General features: G+C 43.4%; 1 protein-coding gene across 1 annotated transcript in view; it reads left to right on the forward strand.

Annotated features, from left to right (window-relative positions):
• Nucleotides 1-20,095, forward strand: part of plcb2 (phospholipase C, beta 2) — a gene marked incomplete at both ends in the record, with an annotated part of 29,281 nt that extends 9,186 nt beyond the window's left edge. Inside the window, 23 exons of the mRNA XM_080850182.1 lie at nt 51-133; nt 373-457; nt 1,729-2,038; nt 2,376-2,452; nt 2,824-2,920; nt 3,424-3,508; nt 3,773-3,897; nt 4,443-4,594; nt 5,196-5,360; nt 5,900-5,999; nt 6,194-6,298; nt 6,562-6,620; nt 6,741-6,837; nt 7,146-7,601; nt 7,852-8,035; nt 9,302-9,443; nt 11,926-11,990; nt 12,919-12,988; nt 13,435-13,556; nt 13,952-14,074; nt 14,448-14,505; nt 15,462-15,548; nt 19,925-20,095. Of these exons, the coding sequence (XP_080706308.1) occupies nt 51-133; nt 373-457; nt 1,729-2,038; nt 2,376-2,452; nt 2,824-2,920; nt 3,424-3,508; nt 3,773-3,897; nt 4,443-4,594; nt 5,196-5,360; nt 5,900-5,999; nt 6,194-6,298; nt 6,562-6,620; nt 6,741-6,837; nt 7,146-7,601; nt 7,852-8,035; nt 9,302-9,443; nt 11,926-11,990; nt 12,919-12,988; nt 13,435-13,556; nt 13,952-14,074; nt 14,448-14,505; nt 15,462-15,548; nt 19,925-20,095 (3,018 nt within the window). The remainder of the gene's footprint in view (nt 1-50; nt 134-372; nt 458-1,728; nt 2,039-2,375; nt 2,453-2,823; nt 2,921-3,423; nt 3,509-3,772; nt 3,898-4,442; nt 4,595-5,195; nt 5,361-5,899; nt 6,000-6,193; nt 6,299-6,561; nt 6,621-6,740; nt 6,838-7,145; nt 7,602-7,851; nt 8,036-9,301; nt 9,444-11,925; nt 11,991-12,918; nt 12,989-13,434; nt 13,557-13,951; nt 14,075-14,447; nt 14,506-15,461; nt 15,549-19,924) is intronic.
• Nucleotides 20,096-21,052: the final 957 nt, after the last annotated feature.

Here is a 21,052-nt window from a genome sequence, read left to right on the forward strand (position 1 = left end):
TGGCTTACGATATCCATCTGGGTAATGGATTGTGCTTGTGTCTTTGACAGGATGTGATCGAGGCCATTGCTGAAAGCGCGTTCAAAACCTCCCAATACCCTGTCATCCTGTCCTTTGAGAACCACGTGGACTCGTAAGATCTGACCTTCATTCAGCTAACTGCATTCAAATCGTCTCTTTGTTTTACTGCATTCCTTCTTTTCATGATTTCACGTCTCATTATTTTGTACAAAAGGAATATTGGCATAACCTTTTATGTGAGATCTTTATCCACAAAGCTCTAAATCAGTCATCAATGTTTGCGAATATCCAGATGCCTGTTGTCGGTGAAAAAAGAGCCTTATACGATCTTGAATATCCTGTGTTTTCCAGGGTGAAGCAGCAGGAGAAAATGGCCAACTACTGCAGGACACTATTTGGAGACGCTCTACTGGCAGACCCCCTGGACAAATACCCAGTGAGTACAGCCGTCCCTCACTCTGATCAGGATATATGTCCTTCACCATCTCTTACTCAAGGTCTAATGATAGGGCTGATATGTCCTTTGCCACTTCTGTCTCTAATTGATCAGCCTCCTATCAAAAACATCTTTGCTGAACAGCTTATTTCAAACACACGATTTCAACATTCCCCCCCCCCCCCCCCCCCCCAGCCCCTACTAGTGGCTCTGTGTATCTCGTGCCTGTGATTGATATAAAGCTTGTGCTCGGTGATCCTCCCTCTGATTCTTTTTGGCATGACCTTCAGTGCACCGCTACACCTCCACTGATTCATTTTCACATAGAACCCCCTGCAGACGGCCACCCTGTATGTGTGAGTGTGTGTGTGTATGTGTGTCCGTATACCCTGCAGTGCTGCCAAGAGTAGGGTGAATTGTGCTATCTCATAGTAATTCTGTTTGCAGTAGTTATGTTTTACAGTCAGTAAACATTTGTATGGTTGTCAGTGGTGTTTTGTGTGTGCACACATGGGTATATATTTTTTATTTGCATTTTCTTTTGTACAAACATGTGTCTTAATGTGGTAAGCTGTAGTTGCATTTGTGTATTTACTTGTGTATACCTGTGTGTATTTGTTTGTGTGCCCAAACCATATGTGCATGTATAATTTTGTGTGCCATGTGTAACATCAAAGATATGTGTATGTGTAAAAGCATGTGTTGTTTGCCTACGTATGTATGTGTGTGTGTGTGCACGCACGTGTGTGTGTGTGTGTGTGTGTGTGTGTGTGTGTGTGTGTGGGTGTGTGTATGAGCATGTGTTGTTTGCCTGTGAATGTGTGCGTGTGTGTAAAAGCACGTGTCGTTTGCCTGTGTGTGTGTATGTGTGTGTGTGTGTGTGCACGTGTGTGTGTGTTGTGTGTGTGTGTGTGTGTGTGTGTGTGTGTGTAAAAGCATGTGTTGTTTGCCTGTGTATGTGTGTGTGGGTGTGTGTGTGTGCAAAAGCATGTGTTGTTTGCCTGTGTATGTGTGTGTGTGTGTGTGTGTGTGTGTGTGTGTGTGTGTGTGTGTGTGTGTGTGTGTGTGTGTGTGTGTGTAAAAGCATGTGCTGGTTTCCTGTGTATGTGTGTGTGTGTGTGTGTGTGTGTGTGTGTGTGTGTGTGTAAAAGCATGTGCTGTTTGCCTGTGTTTGTCTGTGTGTCTGTGTGTGTAAAAGCATTTGCTGTTTTCCTGTGTATGTGTGTGTGTGTGTGTGTGTGTGTAAAAGCATGTTGTTTCCCTGTTTCCAGATGAAGCCAGGTCATCCCATCCCGAGCCCATCTGAGCTCATGGGAAAGATCCTCATCAAGAACAAGAAGGGAAACACAGCCACTGCCACACCCAATGCAAAGAAAACACCAGGGTCAGAGCAGACCAACAAACCAGCAGAAGTTGCCCCTGTTATTGCCCCCGACCCGGTAACTCCTGCCCCTGAGGCAGCTACTGCCCCCAGTGACATGTCCTCATCTGCCTCCGACTCACCCCCAGCTGGTGGGGTATTAGAGCCTAGCTCTGAGGCAGCTAACAACAGCAGCATCACCCAAGGGGGTCAAGGACCAGGTGGGCATCAGGGGGAGGGGATGTGGAAGTAATGTAGGCAAGAAACTTTTAGTTGGACTGCAGGATACATGAAGTTGCATTTTTAACAAATGTGTAAATCCCCTGCCTTGTGTAATTTTATTTTCGTAAAATGTGCAGTGTTTCTTTTAGTAATTCTGAAAGGCACTGTTCATTAAAACAACTTCATTATGCAATATATGTGTGTGTGTGTGTGTGTGTGTGTGTGTGTGTGTGTACAAGTGTTATATATGTGTGTGTGTTTCTGTGCCATGCATGTGTGTGTGTGTGTGTATGTATTTATGTGTTTGTGTGTGTACCATTTCTTTCTGAATGACAGAGGCTGAAGCACAGGATGAGGAGGAGCAGGATCTGCAAGATGAGCAGGACGAGGAGAAGATGAAGAACTCAGATGAGGTTCGTCGTCACACCCTGTCTGATTTACACAAATTAGACACCACAAGGAAAATACATAGGTATCTATGTATTTAATACAGACAGGTATCTATGTATTTAAGTAGGAAGCGGTATTTAATCACTTAATATCAGCTGAACACACTTAATGTACTGGACCAAACATTTAGACAGTTTTATTGTAACATCTGGAGACTTAAAAACCCTGCATGTAGATTTGAGCATTTCACGTGCTCATCCATTCTAAAGAACAGTATATAAGTACACAGAGATAAATTCAGACAGAAATCGCTACTCTCCCACTCTCCACAACCCCGCAATCCTGGAGGGATACGTACTGACTTCCTCTTCCTGTGTTTCTAACACTCTCCCAGGGAACAGCTGGACAGGAAGTGACAGCATATGAGGCGATGTCATCAATAGTCAACTACATACAGCCCAATAAATTTGTCTCTTTTGAGGTGGCCAGAAGTAAGTCTTGGTAGATTCTGTTTGCTTTGTTTACAGGCCTTAATAATTGATCAGAGATGTCAGAACACCAAAAACAACATTTATGGATCTTTTTTAATAATGAGAAGTTACACTCATAAATATCAGATGGAACCTGTTACAATACATTGCACCTATTCTGTGCTGAACATAGATTGAGAACGAGCATATTGTTACAAAATGGTGAACTGGGGACAATCGAAGTAAATGGTGGATGTCCACGATAATGTTTACTGTTTGCATATGTTTATTGTGAGTTCTGTTCTGTTAGTTTTGGAATGGTAAATATATGAAAGTGACTGTTGAAGATAAACCATTTCCAAAATAATCTTATTATACCTGTACTGTACTATGTATTTCAAGCAGTGTACGACTCTCCCTTATAGATTCTCAAAGAATGACAGGCCTGTTATTAAATACATGTAGGTTTACAAGATTGCAGCGCTGAGTTCATTGCCATGTGCTTTAATGGCTTTGATTTGCAGGGAAAAATAGGAGCTACAACGTCACCTCGTTTGTGGAGACCAAAGGAGAGAGTCTCATCGCCAAATCGGCTGTGGAGTTTGTAGAGTATCCTTTTAAGAGGCTGCATCTCTACACACAAACCATTTCTTTGCCGTTTACCCGCTTTAAACATGTGCGTGGCCTAATTGTGTATGCAATATTTAAAATAGATGGAGATTTATGTTATGTTAAACAGGCCCAGCATATGATTTATTTAAAACAAAGTGGAAGCAACACAGAAATAATTTAGCAAACGTTTTCATCAGATTTATAAATCCATCTTTATGTATTCTTGAGACACTCTATGTGTTCCTAAGCATGGTGCCACAGATACAACAAGAGGCAGATGAGTAGGATCTACCCTAAAGGCACCAGAATGGACTCCTCCAACTACAGCCCCCAGACCTTCTGGAACGCAGGCTGCCAGATGGTGGCGCTAAACTACCAGACCATGGGTAACGTGCTGCTGACGCTGCTCTCTGTTTGTTTTCTCACACATCAACAAAAAAACAACAACAACACCATCAACAGCAGCAACAGGAGCAGCAGCAGCATTTATCATTCATTATTCATTCTGCAGCTGCTTTTATTTACTCTGCCCTTTGGGCGTTGTTTACTTTGGCTCTTGGTTTGTGTTTGCTGTTGATAATCAGAAGGTCTTCTAAGGCTTTTTGTTATTTATAGGGGGTTTACAGTGTAGTGAGCGTAGTGTTCAGATTTTGACCACAAGATGTCACTCTAGCATAGGTAAACCTACCTCCTCACTGGATGGTTAGAGTGGCTCTTCCCATTTAAAAGTAACAAGGTAGAGGATATGATTACACTTTATGCTTTTCCCATGGGGAGTGAAGTTTGTTTTGTCCTGTTTTCAGTCGAATTCAGATTAATTAAAGTGGATGGATGGTATGCTTGTATTTTTAGTTTATCCGGACCAGGAACCGTTTTTCAAAGCAATAGTTCTATTTAAAGGACTCATTTTCTTGTACTCCTTCCTCTTCAGATTTTCCTATGCAGCTGAACATGAGTCTGTTTGAGTACAATGGAAGAACAGGGTTTCTCCTTAAGCATGACTTGCTGCGGAGGAACGACAAGAAGTTTGACCCATACAGTGATAGGCTTGACACCATTGTGGCCAACACACTGAGCATCAAAGTATGTGGGCCAATTCACTTCTTTCAATACCAACCCCCCCACACACACACACAGACACACACAGACACACACACACACACACACACACACACACACACACACACACATATATATATACTCACAAACACACATATACACATACACACAACTAAATTAACACTCACACTCACACTCGCACACACACGCACACACACACACACACACACACACACACACACACACACACACACACACACACACACACACACACACACACACACACACACACACATACACACACACACACAATCAGATATACACTCACACACACACACACACACACACACACACACACACTGGATTTGAATAATCAATGCAAAACTTTTAGCAAAGAAGTGGAGCTAATGAATAAAATAAGCTTGCTGCAGGCAGGATAAATAAGGTAAAACAAGGTAGGCCACTTTTAGAGCCCAAGTTACAGTACAGTCTTTCATCTGAACTTGCACATCTTTGTGTTATAGGAAGTCATAGATGTAGAGCTTAGTTTTCCCTTTGCTTCACACAGGAATTGATCTTGCAAGGAGGTTCTAAAATGGAATTTTTGTCTCTTCTGACCACGCAGATCTACTCAGGGCAGTTCTTATCTGATAAAAGCGTGAAGACTGGAGTTGAAGTTGAAATTATTGGGTTGCCAGGAGACCAAAAACGCAAGTTCCGCACCAAGTGGTGTATGCATCCCAACTCAATCAACCCCGTATGGACTGACGAGCCTTTTGTCTTTGAAAAGGTCTGTACAGAATTTTGCCCTGATAAGACAGTGATTAGCCATTGGTGGTCAGAATGAAATATTAAGTCATTACATGAATAGGATATGAACGTATTTTAAGGGCCATTATCGTCTAATCAATGGATCTTATAGCCCTCATGTCCTTCTGATATAATTCTAATTAGTATAATTAGAATTACACTGTATAATGAATATAATCATATTTAATTATAATTATATTTTTAAGTAATCAAGATACATGTAATTGCAATAAAATTATAATGACTGATTATAATATAATTGTAATTACATGTACACTTAAGTGAGAAGTGGATAGTTATTCACTTTCATACAGTACCAAAATCTATATGTAAAATCTGTAATCTACCATTAATGTGGCTGTGTAAGTAATCAGTATAGGAGAAGGCTAAATGGCTGTCTGAATAATATGTTCTGTTCACACTGACATGCTTGCATAATCTCTTTTGTGGGAATTGTATGCTAGTTACACAAGTGAAATTTCTCAATCTGCTGAAACTTGCTTGTTGGCCGTCTGTTAGATCCTGTTTCCTGAGATGGCTTCACTAAGGATTGTGGCCTACGAGGAGGGAGGGAAGTTTCTGGGCCACAGGATCATCCCCGTCGATGCCATCCAATCAGGTGAGGCTATTTGTGGTAAACAGTTCTCCACACGTGTCAGAATAACAAAACAGATCTAAAAAAAAGCTTCACATCAAATTCTGATTTATAATCAGACCCTGTACATAAACGGAGTAGCCTGTGAAGTGAAGTGCAGAAATTAAACATCTATTTAGAAACTTTCAGGAAACATTAACACAGTTTTGTCTTAACAGGCTTTCATCACATTTGTTTACGGAGTGAGAGTAACCTCCCCCTCACCCTTCCCGCCCTTTTCGTGTACATTGAGGTGAAGGACTACATCCCTGCAGCTTTCGCCGGTAACGTCTAGCTGATGTCGTTATGTTCACCTCAGCTTCCCTCTACTCACTACAATAACCACAGCAGTATCAGGACTTTAAGTCACAGTGACTTGAGAACCCCACCCCGATGTTTTTTAATCAGTGTTTGAGGCTGATTGCTTGATTGTTCAAGTGTCCAAGTAATGTTGACTAATGGTGTTAAATATGTGACAGTAACATGATTACAGCCATTTTAAGTTACCCTGGAAATCGTCTAAAGCACTCTGTCTGTCCGCTTTAAGATTTCACGGATGCTTTGTTCAACCCAGTGAAGCATGACAAGCCAGCAAAGACACAGGAGGTAGACGAAGAAAAACATTTTTTTTAAGGAAATGTTACTTCTGCAACATGTCTGTAGAAAATGTCAATGGTCAGTTTGTCATGGGTTACTATGTGAGTCTCCTCTTTGTTTTCTGTCCAGTCGTCGGCATATCTCAGTCCCTATGAGCTCCCCATCTCTAGCATGACACCGCCTGCAGAAGACAAAGCTACACCACCGTCTTCTCCACCTGTGGCAGGTAAGAGGAGCACATGTCCTCACTGTCACTCACATTGTCACTCTGACTTAAAGAGGTGGGGCTGGAAAAGGGCCAACATCCACATTATTACTGCAATAGAGATTAATCCCTGTCCCATTTCCTGTATTGCATTTACGTGTATTTTCCTAGCAGATACAATTTACACACTTACTTTTTTGGTAAAGTTTTGGCTTTAGTGTCAATCATTTTCGGAATGATCTGCATCTACATATGTTAATGTTAGTTTTGAACGCTTAGGGAGGATGTCTAGTGTAACTAGTGTCTGTATGTTGTGTTTCTTGACTCAGATGTTAAGGTCACTGAGGATCCAGAAGAGGGCGCTATCCTACCTCCACCACCAGGAGAGGAATGTCCTGTATCTGCTGCTGCTTCTGCTTCTGCCACTGCCACCTCTGACTCCCCCTCAGCCACAGTCATAGAGGAGAGCAATCCCACTCCACCTCCTGAGCCCCCGACACAGCCAGAGACACCTCCAGTCTCTCCTCTCGACCCTCCCACTATCATCGACCCACCCTCAGACTCCACAGATGCTGCCAGCACCCTGACACCCCCTGAGGCAGAGGCCCCAGACACAGAGCCACCCTCTGTCCAAGAGACGGATGCCTCAGATGAGCCTCTTCCGACTGGGAGTGAGGAGGAGACGGCGGACGATCCCCCCTCTGAGCCCCCCACTGGGGTTGAAGTGGCCCCTGGAGAAGTGGCCTTAACCCCGCTAGTTTCCAACGCATCTAGTGACACAACAGGTAGAGTTGTCTTGTTTAAAGTTGTTTGAAGTTAGATGAAGAATCAAGACGTTTTTATAACCTTCATGTTAGCCCCGTTTCACATTGTGAAATGCATTTACACTCTTTTACAAATTTTTTCGAGAACCCCTCCAGTGTATGTCACATCTTTTTATCTGCTCTGAGTCTTTCTTTGTATACTGAGAACCAGTCTCCAAGTTGAAATGACACTATGAGGAACTTTTTCTATTTGCTGTATTCCCGCACACAGAGCCCTCCACTGTGTCCTCAGAAGAACTGCTCCAGCACAAGAGCTTCCTGAAGGTCACCAAGAGGCAGGAAAAGGAGCTGAAGGAGCTGGAGAGAAAGTTCCAGAAGAAAGGGGAGGAACTGACTCAGAAATACAGCGACCAGTTCAAGTCCCTCAAGAAGAAGACCTCCCTGAAGAAGAAAGAGTAAAAGTTCAAAAGTTATTTTTTTCTCCCCAACCCTCTCCATGTTTCTCTACGAGGTCCCATCTCATGCATGTTGAATTGGTCACAGCACAGGGGCAGCACCTAAAGTGCTCACAATGTGCTGCTGTGCTATTATTATCACCAACAGGAGAGATGATGATGACGGCGCTGCTGTTGTTGTTGTTCAGAGCAGGTCTCTTAATTGGAGTATATTTAGACTCAGTTCTGAGCCAGCTGCAGACATGACAAAAATATTCCATGCCTAATAGATAATCCACCTTTCAGAGCATGCTAATTCCTAATGAACATTTCTTTGTAACCTGCCCTCTCGTACCGGCTCGGTTTCGAGAAATGTTGTTGTTGTTTTGATGCTGAAGGCTCGTCCTGTGTTAAGATACATTTCAGACAGGGGGTGAGGTATACCAGAGCCTCACTTCTCTGTGTTGCAAAGCCTTCAGCCGGGTTCTCTCCGAGGGGAATGTAAAGAGGCTGCACTCAAGGTGTCCGCATGCAGAGGAGGAAAGTGGTCAGATTCATCCGTGCAAGACTGATGTGTGGGTGGTGCTGTAGCCTAAGTATGAGTCACTCACCAGCTCATGCATTTAAGCCTGGACAAAAGGGGAAATCAATGGATTGACCAACCGAAATGATTAGTGCTCAGCTGTGAAGAGTCTATGCTTAACGAAAGCTCTCCTTATTGAAGGGTGATGCTTTTATAATCTATAGAAGTTTAAACAGCATCCGCAACTGTTTTGTGAAAATGGACAAACAAATGCCCTTTTACACTCCCAGGTGCCTTTTATGAAAATAACTCATTGTGCCTTTTATAAGAGTAAACCACTGCCTGGTCTGATAAAACACTCTTTCTTCATTTCAGTAATAACTACCTGCAGTCTCTCTAACTAAGCCCCAGTTTAGACAGTAGAAAATATTAAAGTTAACAGAAGGTTATAAAGACTGATATACAAGACCACACTGTACCTGGAAACAAAAGCATTACGCATCACCCCACTTTTGTGAATTGACCTTGTTTAACCATGTTAACCCTTAACTGGATGTTTGTTGTGGTGCCCCCTGCAGGGCTGGAGATGAGCAGGTGTTTGAAAGTCATAAAGCTTGAAAAAAGCATGAATCATGCACAAGACCACACTGTATTCATGATCTCACGTTCGTGTCTTTGCTTTAACCTGTTAGCTTGTTTGCTTGAACCTGTTTGCTTTCACCTGTTAACCCTTGACTGGTTCTCTGGTGTGGCGCCCCCTGCAGGGCTGGAGCTGAACAGGTGGGGAGAGGGCCCCAGATCGAGCGCGTGCTAGAGCTGAAGGAAAAGATGCAGCTGGAGCTAAGGCCTCTGTGGGTGGAGCAGCATCACCTCTTGAGGAAGAGGAAGGAGCAGCATGCCACCGAGGTACAGCACAGGCTGAAGATAATTAGTCATTGCACATCAGTGCCAGCATGATTAGGAATGCAGGGAAGGAATGCATTTGTTACCCGCAGCCAACAGGTTACATATTACAGGGCAGTGGCTAGCGTTGTAGCAACGGTGCCAGGGAACCCTGAACGACGTCCAGCACTGGTCAAAGGGCACTGGAACATTCGAAGCAAAATGTGTTTGCGATATCTTGACTGTAGGGGTTGAGATAATTTAGGGAGCCCACTATTTCCTTTTACCCCCCTGGCATTGAGGTAGTAAAACTTCCGTTCTCGACACCCTATCCACATCAAACAGGTTACATCACAAGTATAAGTCCTTCCGAGAAACCGGTTCTATAACCTTAACTATGGAAGGACTAAGTGAGGGATAATGTATAATCCGCCAGTAATTATTGGAAAATAAATCCTGACAAGACAAACAGGACCTGGATGCGCAGCTCCCCTGCTTATTATACATTTACTTACCAAAATTATAGAAGGCATTCCTCTAAAATATCTCTTTGAGAGTGAAAAAATTGTGACAACATGTAGGGTTACATGTTGTAGAAATCGTAGCGCCTAAATAAAATAAATAATAATAATAATGATTAAAGGAGAGAGATGGCCTGAACCCACCTGACAAACGATATTGTCGCATATGCATGCCTGGTATCGGAACCACTGTTTTTGCTTTGTTTTAGAGAGGTTTCAATTGTAGCATAAGAGAAATGACTTGTTGCATGGTTACCATGTCATTTAAAATGATTTCCCCCATTGCCCCTTCGTTGTGTATTTTATATTGCTGCATTTGTCAGTTTATAGGGATACAGTCCCAAAAGTGCCATGTGAATGGCATTGTTATTGTTAAGCAATATTGTACAATCAGGCCATGGTTTGGGGCACATGTGGTTTGCAAGCAGTGCATTCAATCACAACTTTCCTATTCAGCCATCAGACAGTAAGCCCACTCTGTCCCATAAACCTGTATTTACAATCAGGCATGGCCGCGCACCAGAGGGAGAGCTCCTGCTGAAGTAGTCATAAAAGTGAAGTAGGCCAGGGTGCTCGCAGGGAGAGCGTGGAGGGAGTGAAGGGCCCTGCTGAGAACTTATCGCACAGCTCATGGAGGAGCAGAGATTCAAATTGTCCTTTTTATAATCATATTTTAATGTCTATTTAAAATGTGGCCTTTTGAAACATCAGTGCTTCTTTGTTCAGGGCGTCTTGGCATATTGCCCATGCAGTTTACCTACACATGGGTGTGCCTGTGCTATGCTGTCGTGTAATTGATGCACATACATACAGTAGCAAACTGATTCATTCAAAGCCACTCACAGGTCAGGTGTGCACATTATCAGTGTTTCATGCTCTGAGAACCAAACACAAACCACTTGGCATTGCAAGTTTCTTCCTCTACCATTTGACCTAAGGGGGCATATTCTAATGTGTCAGTCCAGGTGGTTGACCTTAAACACTGGGATGGATTTTCCAATATCTGAATGTGACGCTCACCACTCCCCCGACAGAGTGCTGGGTGTTCTTTCCCAGGCCACCCACTGGCAGAGTGGCTATTGGGGGCATCGATTCCTCATCAGTGCTGAGGTGGACCCCTGAGCCGCCCAGCCTTAATCAGGAGGATTAGGAGAGGGATCATAGGGGTGAATCATGTCACTCTCCCCCTGCCAATGGCAGAGCAAGGGCCCCTGGCTCAGCCGAAACTCCAGCGGAGTCAACAGCTCTAAGCAACTTACACACTCTCACACCTCACACCTCATGCACACACACCTCTCGTCCTGAGAGCTGGGAATGAGTCAGAGGACAGAGCAGAGGAGATAACGTGGTTAGAAATCCAAAGCCCAGATCTTTACTGAGCTGGAATATTTACCAGAATAGAAAAGACTGGGACATAAGACCAAAGAAGTATAGAAATAGAATAGATTAAATGGACTACAGCTAAAACATAGCAGAGGGAAATCAAACAGAATAGAATAACATTCTCTCATGACAGCAGCCTAGTAAAACCAATGCCTTCTTAATTTACCATCCTATGCGAGTGTCTCCATTTCTAATCACTTGAAGTGACCACTCAGTCCACTTGAGTGAAGAGCATCAGTGCGTCCAAGCACCTGCCATTTGAGCCAGGAAACAGGAACCAACTGAAGTGAACATAGCATGTGAGGTGTCATTGGCTTGTTCATGGCTTTAGTATTTAAGTCATAAGAGCATATAAATTGATGAACATGCTGTCCACAGAGATAGTGTCAAAGTGCTAGTCATCAAAGCAGAGATCTGAATGAACATGCTGTCCATAGCGTTAGCATTAAAGCCCTAGCCATCAAAGCAGGTTGTGTATTTTCACCACACATGGGACATGATGGCTGTCTCTGCACAGACGGCCACCTGTTGAGTTGTTGGACTGTGAAATGAGATGCTCTGACTTGGTAACTGTGTTCTGTTTGCTGTTTCCGGTGTGACAGTGCCTGACCAAGCTGCTGGAGATGGCCACGGAGAGACACACCGGCGAACTCAAAGCCCTGCACAGGTGCAGCATACTAATGCACACACACATACACACACGCACACACATACACACACGCACACGAGCATGAGAAAACGGATATGTGAGCATTAGCACATGCATACTGTACATACATATACATGCATACATACATACATACATACACACACACATGTACACACACACACAAACATACACACACACACACACACACACACACACACACACACACACACACACACACACACACACACACACACACACACACACACACACACACATAAGCACACACTCAGACAGTCATTCATAACACATCATGCATGAAGGTCCATCATGATTGTTTGTCAAAAACTCATTCCATGTTTCCTGCTGTAATTTCTGCCTGTAGAATATAATTGGCAGAACTGAGTCTCTGAAATGTATTTAAAACTTCTGCAGTTGCTATGCCCAGGCAACAGACTGAACATATAGCTCCAGTCTTTCAGGTTGTGCAATCACTGGAGATTGGTTTATTATGAGAGCATGTGGGTGGCAAGCTGATTTTCTAAACTTGTGTATATGTGTCTGGAGTTTGCTTTACTTGTGTTTGCGTGCTGTCATTTTGAGTCCTCGATGAAGTATTTTTTCCAATGTCTTGATCAACTCTTTATGCTACTTTTGCTAATTGTGGCAGAGTGTGTGTGTGTGTGTGTGTGTGTGTGTGTGTGTGTGTGTGTGTGTGTGTGTGTGCGCACACATGTCTATTCATGTTCTTTGCTTTAAGCTCTGCTCTCCACTGGCTCCCCACACCTTTTCTCTGTGTAAGCAGGCCAATGGTCATCAGTGTGCCCTGAGGTTGCAAATGGACCTGCTGGTGTTGTGCATCAGTGCTGTGAATAACAGACCTGGACAGAACACAACATTTACCGACTATATTTAACCTCAGTAATTTGGTCCAAATGTGGCCTTATAGAAATGTCAACCCTGTCGGCGGCGTCAGCACCCCGCACATTAATTCTGATGAGTGTTTCTGCGGAAGGAAGGTACGGGTGCAGGGAAGAAGATTAGGATATATAGATAGAGTCCTACTCTATTGCTGACATTATGGTGAAATTGACTTTTTTCTCTTTTTTCCATATCTTTAATCTCTCGCTCTCTCGCTGTCTCTCTCCCTCTCTCTGTTTTCTCAGTGAGGACAAAGAGACGAGGAAGAAATCAGGATCAGCGAAGGGCAGGTGAGGTGACGAGGCTGTCTGTGGTAGCCGGGTTCTCTGAGGTGACGAGGCAGCCGGGTTCTCTGAATTCAAAATCTCTACCAGTCAGCAACCTTTTTTTTTAAATGACTTGAATAAGAAATAATCTTTATTTTTAAAATCAAAAAATAATGCCAATTAGTAATGTTTCTATTAAATCAATGAAGCACCATTTGCTCACCCAGTCTATCCTGAAAATGGCTTGGTGTGTCCTCTGTGACTTTGGTATAACACAGATGGTTTCATATCTACACATCGTGTCCTCACCAGCAAAGACAAACATTGACATTTCACACAAAATCACACTGTTGCTAGAGCTGAGGATATCCGAGGATCCGAGGATCATGGGTCCTCAAAGGTAAACATAAATTAAGTATCTGCAGTCGAACGAACTGCGAAACAGGAAATTCGGTAACTGTCAGGGGAAGACACTGGAACATAAAACCTTATTATGGGTAAGAGCTATATGTTTTTTTTTCCACCTCTCTGTAACTGCTGTCAGTGGAAAACAACCTCCTCACAGTTGTCCATAACATTGAAGGAACCATAACCTTTCCATGGAGCCATGCCCCAAAACTTTCAGGGGTTGTTGAACACACCCTTTTGTATCCTAGACTTCCAATGGCACAGATAGTGACATCATAACACCTGGCCTGTCCCCCAGGCCCCTGTGGTTATTGACAGCCTCCTCCATCATGTCATATTGATGCGGTGGGTGGCCAGCGCTCCTTCTCTCTCTTTCTGCGTGGCCAGGGCCGCAGGCTGGGCCTGCTACAGCAGCTCACACCTGGTTCCAGTTATTCAATCGAGACGTGTCACATTGGAGAACGAGCAGTTTCCACGAAGAGGTCTGGCCGACCAGCTGGTGATTCAGCTGTCAGATTACAGCGGAAATGTATTTTGTATACATTTAATGTCAGCTGTTGCATAATCATTAGAATGAGCATAGCTCTCAAAAACCAAGAAGGAAAACAAGGCACTCATTTCAAAATAAGTGAAAAAGATGAAATGCCCGTATCGACTATAAACCTATAAGAAGGTATAAAGGCGTTTTAACTTTTCTTTTTCTACTCCAGCAAAGACAACCCCCGATATGAACTCTACATAGTGTTTTCAGGCAGCATTTTCTCACTTTTTACAGAACTAGCATACTTTGTGCTGAGACATAGGATTGTCAAATATTTAGTGTGTCAGTGTCAAGTGTTTCTCCCTGTGGTGACGCTGTGTTTCTTCTCTGCACCCACAAAAGGCTGAAGAAGAGCAGGAGTTGCGAGCTGCTTGATGAAGACATTCCTGAAATTAAAGTGGTATGTTATTGTTGTCTTCGCAATCGGTAAACCATACCACCTCTCTGTGCATTTCTTAACATTTTCCCTCCTTTCTATCACTGTGGATCCCAGCAGCAGTGGAAGAGGGTACTGATTGCAAAGAGGGAGTACCGCTCTTGAATAAGCATGTGTCATGGTCTAATTGAACTGTTAGTCACAGCGTGGTGGGAGAACCTGGTGGTCCGAGCGGAGGAGGAGGGGGCATCGTGCCAGTCCCTTGCCCAAAATTATGGGGCTTCGTGTCATCAAGAAGCCCAGCAATTTAAACCTCCACTGGCATCTCAGAACTAAGGGACAAATAGTTTGCAAGCTGTTGGTCCACCATACTTGCACTTGTATACAAACACTAACTGAAGACAGCATCAACTAATTGAATTCACACATACGTGCACGCGCCCGCACACACACACACACACACACGTGTAGACAGACATATACACACACTTCCACTCCAACCCACACACTGTAATGGTTAGAACATTCTAACCAGGAGAATGGACCCCCTCTTACTCATCATCTTTCTAAGGCTCAATGTGTGTGAGCATAAGAGCATGTGTGTGTGTATGGAGGGAAGGTGTGTGTGTGTGTATGAGTTTGAGTGTGAGTGTGAGTGTGGGTGTGTGTCCTTGTGTGGCGTGGAGGGGTGTATGTGTAAGTGTGTGTGTGTGTGTGTATGTGGAGGAAAGTGTTGTGTGTGTGTGTGTGTGTGTGTGTGACAGAGCATGTGTGCGATGACTCACCCTCTGTTGTTGTTCTGCTCCCTCCTCACATGTCTGCTCCTCTGTGTGCTAGCCTGCCAGCTTAGATATACCACAGCTCAGATGGCCGCTTCTTTCACCATGTGAATGGGGTCCCTGAGTAGGGCACATACCCCAATATGCTCTGCTGGGCTTTTGGAAATCTTCCTCAGACTGAGTCTCTGTGATTTCTGACAGGCTGAAGACAGCATGAACACACAGGAAGAGGCCCTGAGGAAGAAACAGGCTGCCACCCTGGAGAAATTCAGATGCTTTGTTAACAAGGTGACTTGCACACAACATCACAGAAAATATTAATACTTCCACTGAATGTTTGTGAATATGCCATCACTAAGACAAGTAGTACAGCAAATGAATTGCCACTAAACAATCGATTAATATGCTAATCATTTCTATAAAACACAGGCAGTATTATTCTAGAAGGCAGCCATTATGGCTACTCAAAAGGAAAGTACACATCTAACCACTCACAGTTACCACTCAAACCAGTGCTAACATTGTTAGCATAGTGTGCATCTTTTAAGCAATACATTCATGGGAGACAGTTGTATACACCATGGCAACAGGTGTTTGGGACAGTTATTTGTTAGTTACATTGGAGTTGTACCTGATTTTTGGTAGATGGTCTAAAATGTTTTGTTTGGGTTACAGTGTGTTACGGCCAGGATACCATGCCAGTTCCACATTTACTGTGTCAGATATTCATACTGCTTACTTTGACCTATTGAACATGTGTTAAGATAAGAGGCAGCTTGATGTACTATTTGTCGGTCTCCTGATTCAACATGAAATCTTAAAGAGGCAAAGCTCATTGGCTTGTCATTAAATCAAATCCTCTTAACAACTTGTAGTTAATCTTCTGATTAGTAATCAGCCCTCCTCTCAGGACATCCCCGCAAACAGGGAACGTCCCCAGGACGTTAACAGGACATTCGCAAGGTCCCCAATCGTCCCCAATTGGTCCCCGCCACAACGTTCGCTAGAGGACGTTACCAGAACGTTTTTGACGTTCGTAGCAAGTCTACGTTTGGTCCTTCTGCGACGTTCGCATGAGTCTTAAATCGGACTTTTAGGGAACCTTATAAATTGGTCTGTCAGCACACCTCCCCAGGACGTCATTTAAAAACGTCCCCATAACCTTTACCTGCAGGTCCTCTGCGTAACGTTCGCATGAGCCTTAAAACGGACTATTAAGGAACGTTATAATTTGGTCACTCAGCACAGGTCCCCAGGACGTCATTTAAAAACGTCCCCATAACCTTTACCTGCAGGTCCTCTGCGTGACGTTCGCATGAGCCTTAAAACGGACTATTAAGGAACGTTATAATTTGGTCACTCAGCACACGTCCCCAGGACGTCATTTAAAAACGTCCCGTAACCTTTACCTGCAGGTCCTCTGCGTGACGTTCGCATGAGCCTTAAAACGGACTATTAAGGAACGTTATAATTTGGTCACTCAGCACACGTCCCCAGGACGTCATTTAAAAACGTCCCGTAACCTTTACCTGCAGGTCCTCTGCGTGACGTTCGCATGAGCCTTAAAACGGACTATTAAGGAACGTTATAATTTGGTCACTTAGCACACGTCCCCAGGACGTCATTTAAAAACGTCCCGTAACCTTTACCTGCAGGTCCTCTGCGTGACGTTCGCATGAGCCTTAAAACGGACTATTAAGGAACGTTATAATTTGGTAACTCAGCACACATCCCCAGGACGTCATTTAAAAACGTCCCGTAACCTTTACCTGCAGGTCCTCTGCGTGACGTTCGCATGAGCCTTAAAACGGACTTTTAGGGACCGTTCTTATTTGGTCCTCTGATGGTCCTCTCTGAACCAGAAGTTCCGCTAGAGAAAAATGATTTTCATTTGCCCGACATTTTAATGATAAGCCGGCCAAATATCTAGCCTATTTCTGCTTCTAAATTAGCCCATTGAAGAAAACTGACGGCCTGCATAGCTTAAATAATAACATAATCAGGTAGTTTAGAATGCAACATGTTTATTTTCCTAAGTTTACAATGGGAAACAAAAACATTTATGTCTGATGCGCGTCAATTAGTGGCCTTTAAGCGCAACCTGCTGTGGCGTTAAAATGAGCGCCGCAACATGGTCATTGCTCTGTTCAATGAGAGCAGAGATTCTTAAATTATTCGACCCTCTTGTGAATCCTTTGCACATTTTACTGTGACTATCAATTACCTCGCACCTGAGCCAAGAGAACTTGTCACTCCATAACGACATAAACGCCCGACATTTCAGCTTTTTCTTTGGTGATGCTGTTCGAACATCTAGGGCTTCAGGTATTCAGTGTTTGGAAAGTTCACTTTCTACATGAACTTGCTCAGTTCATTGTTGATAATTCATAATTTTGAACTACGTTCACAGCTCCAATTTTCAATATGAGGCGAGTGCTATAATTTTTCAAAATCTCTGTCTGCAATACCGCTCTCGGCTCTTCCGCGCGCTCACGCACGGTAATAAAAGGAAACGCGCAACACTGCAGGTATTACAGGTTCATCCTCGTCAGAAGGTTTACCCTCATCAGATGTTTTTGGCCTCTGAAAAAAAGCTTTTAAGGCTAGTCTGCTTGGCCATGTTGGATCCTTCTCACTCAGTTCGCTCCTCGTTTGAAACCGAGGGTTTGCGCTTTAAAATGCAGCATATGCGTGTTGTTAAATAACTTTCTAACGGCAGATTAGCCTGTTCCTTTTAAACATAATAAGGGCAGTGCACGTTTGCTTTATAGGCCTTACGTAATATTAGGATTGTTGTCAAAATTGTGTTTGCGAGACGGGATTTTTAAAGAAATTCCAATCAGACAATTTGACAGGTGAGCTCTTCGTTCTGTTGCACCATCTTTGAAGGCCTGTGGAAAGCTCAATATGTTAAAGCTAGACACTTGGTCACCTTCCTATGTATGCATTGTATTGGAATCATGCAGACATTACATTTATAGCACAGATCAGTACAGAAGCATTCATATTTATTTTATTTCATCATTCTTAGTTTGGCTAGTTATTCTGCCTCCCTGCCCGCACGTCCGTGATGTGCCATGGATGTTAATTAAAAAAGGAATCATTACGGAAAACCCTCAATGCGTAGTGACTGAGATTGCTACAATATGCTTTTCCTCAAAAAAGACTAAGTTTGTTGGCTGTCTCACACTGTGATAAACCTGTTAAAGTGGCACTATAGTAATCAGACAGTGTTAGGACAGTAGGTAGCGATCTCGTTTAGTAATAGGAAGGTTTATGGTTCAATTCCCATGCCCGCAATCAAGTTTGTAATCGTGTGTGTCTGTGTCTATGCATATCATATGAAATGTGTAATATAAATGAACTTGACCTTGTGTGTGTGTGCGCACTGTAAGCAAAATGACGGCTCCGCGATCTATTATTATTTTATTTTCTTCATTTAGCTCAGCAAAAACGGTCGTGCCTGCTACGTCCGCGGTGCATCCTTGAATAACGTACCCAGGACGTCTAAAATAGGTTTTGTAGATGTCACCACAATGCCCTCAGGACGTTCTTGCAACTTCCTGCAGAACGTCCCCAGGACCTATAGAAACACGTTCCCCAGACGTAACCACAATGCCCTCGGGAGGTGCTTGCAACGTCCTGCATAACGTCCCCAGGACCTATAGAAAACGTTTCTCAGTTGTCACCGCAACGTCCTCGGGACGGTCTTGGAACGTCGTGCAAAACGTCCTAAAGTTGTCACGGGAACCATACACATTTACGTTTTTAGAACGTTCAGAGAGACCATTACGGGACGTCTAGGGGACGTCATTTTGCTTACAGGGATGCCTCTGGGATGTTGCTTCATGCAGACCTTTCAGACGTGAAAACTGAGTAAATGACATGAGTACAAGACTCAGCTCTGCAAGTGGAAGCAGTGGATGGCATCTGATTAAAGCTGCACTTGACTTCGGAGCTGTCCAATCGTCTTCAAGTGCAACAGCACTTTCTTTCCCAGCAGGTGGCACAACCAAACATAGACTTCGTGCTCAGAAAGTTCCGTTAACTTTGCTTTTTCTGTGACTAACTTGAAACTGTCACACCAGATTTCACTATTTGTTGACTTGAATGCGCTCAGATGGAGAAATATCTTTGAATGGACAGGCACTACATCCACTGTATTTATAGCCTATCTTCCCAAATCCAGACTGGATTGGATGCACAAAGTATCAATCATATCTGCATCTCTAAAGTACCATGGCTCAAATAGGCTGCACTTTTAAAGCTCAGCATCCTAGAGGAAGTTACAAAATAAAGTTCTGTAAATAGTCGTTAAATGTTTTGAAGCCTGTTTTTTTCCAGGTTGATAATGTTAGCTTGCATGTGTTTGCACCATGCTGAAAATGTAAAATACTCAGTTTGTGTGTGCCTTTCAGAACATTTCAGGTAACGTTGCTTGCCCCTTAAGTTTTAGATACTATGGGCATGGGCTTTTTGGAAAGGTTGACAACAAATCTAGGTTTTTTTTTAGAATATATCCTCTTGTTGTCCAGGTCATCCAAGAGTTTTGGGTAACGTCTGTTTTGGGTAACGTAGCCATGGGTGCGACTGTCTGTGCAGCTTTTTGGTAGGGTCCACAATCGAATCATGCTGTTTACAGAATTGACCCTCTTTTTGTCCAGCTGAATAGAGATGCCCTGGAAGAGCACGGGGAGAAAATGAGGTCGCTGCCGCGTGACGTGACAGTGGCGGTGAACGCCTGCATGGGGACACACTTTCCCGACCAGGTGGAGCAGATGGCAGATTGTAAGCAGGAGAAGGTTGGCCATTACGGAAACGTTTTCCTGGGGTGAACGCATCCCGCTGGCCTTCGTCCCACTGTGACACACATCAGGGAATTATACACTGAATCATCTCTTTCATAATACAAAACTTGTTTATAATGTTTATTTTATATGTGATTGGTTCAAAGGTGATTGATTTTAGTTTGTTTGAGTTGATATGTGGTGTTTATGGAATCCCTCTGAAACATAATTTTTCTAGTTTTTAGAGTATGTGTTATATTTTATTTCCCCCTAGCAGAAAATGAAAGATTCAAAAAGTATAAGCCTATATTGTCTCTTAGAGTACAGTACATTTTACATCTTAATAGTGAAAGGATCGCTTTTATGACTCAGGGGTGGGGTGAGGTGTGGGCGACTAATGGAGCTGTATGTTTTTAATGAAAGCACAGCATCTTAATGCAATTTGCACATCAGTTGAGGGTGTCTGGTGGCGGTGTGTGGGAGGTCAAGGTAAGAGCTCAGTCTTCCCTGATTCATCCTGAACTACTTTTTAGGGATTCTTTCACTGATAAAATGTAAATGGCCTTTAAGGTGATTTTATTGTTGTTCTTCCTGGTTACAAGATGTCAAAGAGAAAGCATATCCAGGTAAAAAGAAAAGAAACGTAGTATAAAAAAACCTGTGGCTGTCTTACCCATCTAGCATGGCTTTCATTCTTCTCTCTTCCAAAGGGCAAGGGAATTATGGGTAATAAACACAGGGAGAACACTGTGAATCAGAGCGTCTTTATCAGTCTCCGAGTGCTCCGGCGAGTCAACGACTCAAGCTGTCACAGCTCAGATGGACTAGAGCCTGTTCCCCCAACACCATCCTCCCACTCTCCCACTCACAAATGGCTTACCTTCAGAAGGATAACAGGATAAGTCCATTTTCAGATGCACAGCAGAAAAAGCTGTAGTTACGCTCCCAGTAACTGACTAATTGATTGTCAGTTTTCTTTTTTGTTTTCCTCATGTTTGAGAATAA

This window comes from Sprattus sprattus (genome assembly GCF_963457725.1).
Source record: "Sprattus sprattus genome assembly, chromosome: 13".
NCBI lineage: Eukaryota > Metazoa > Chordata > Actinopteri > Clupeiformes > Clupeidae > Sprattus > Sprattus sprattus.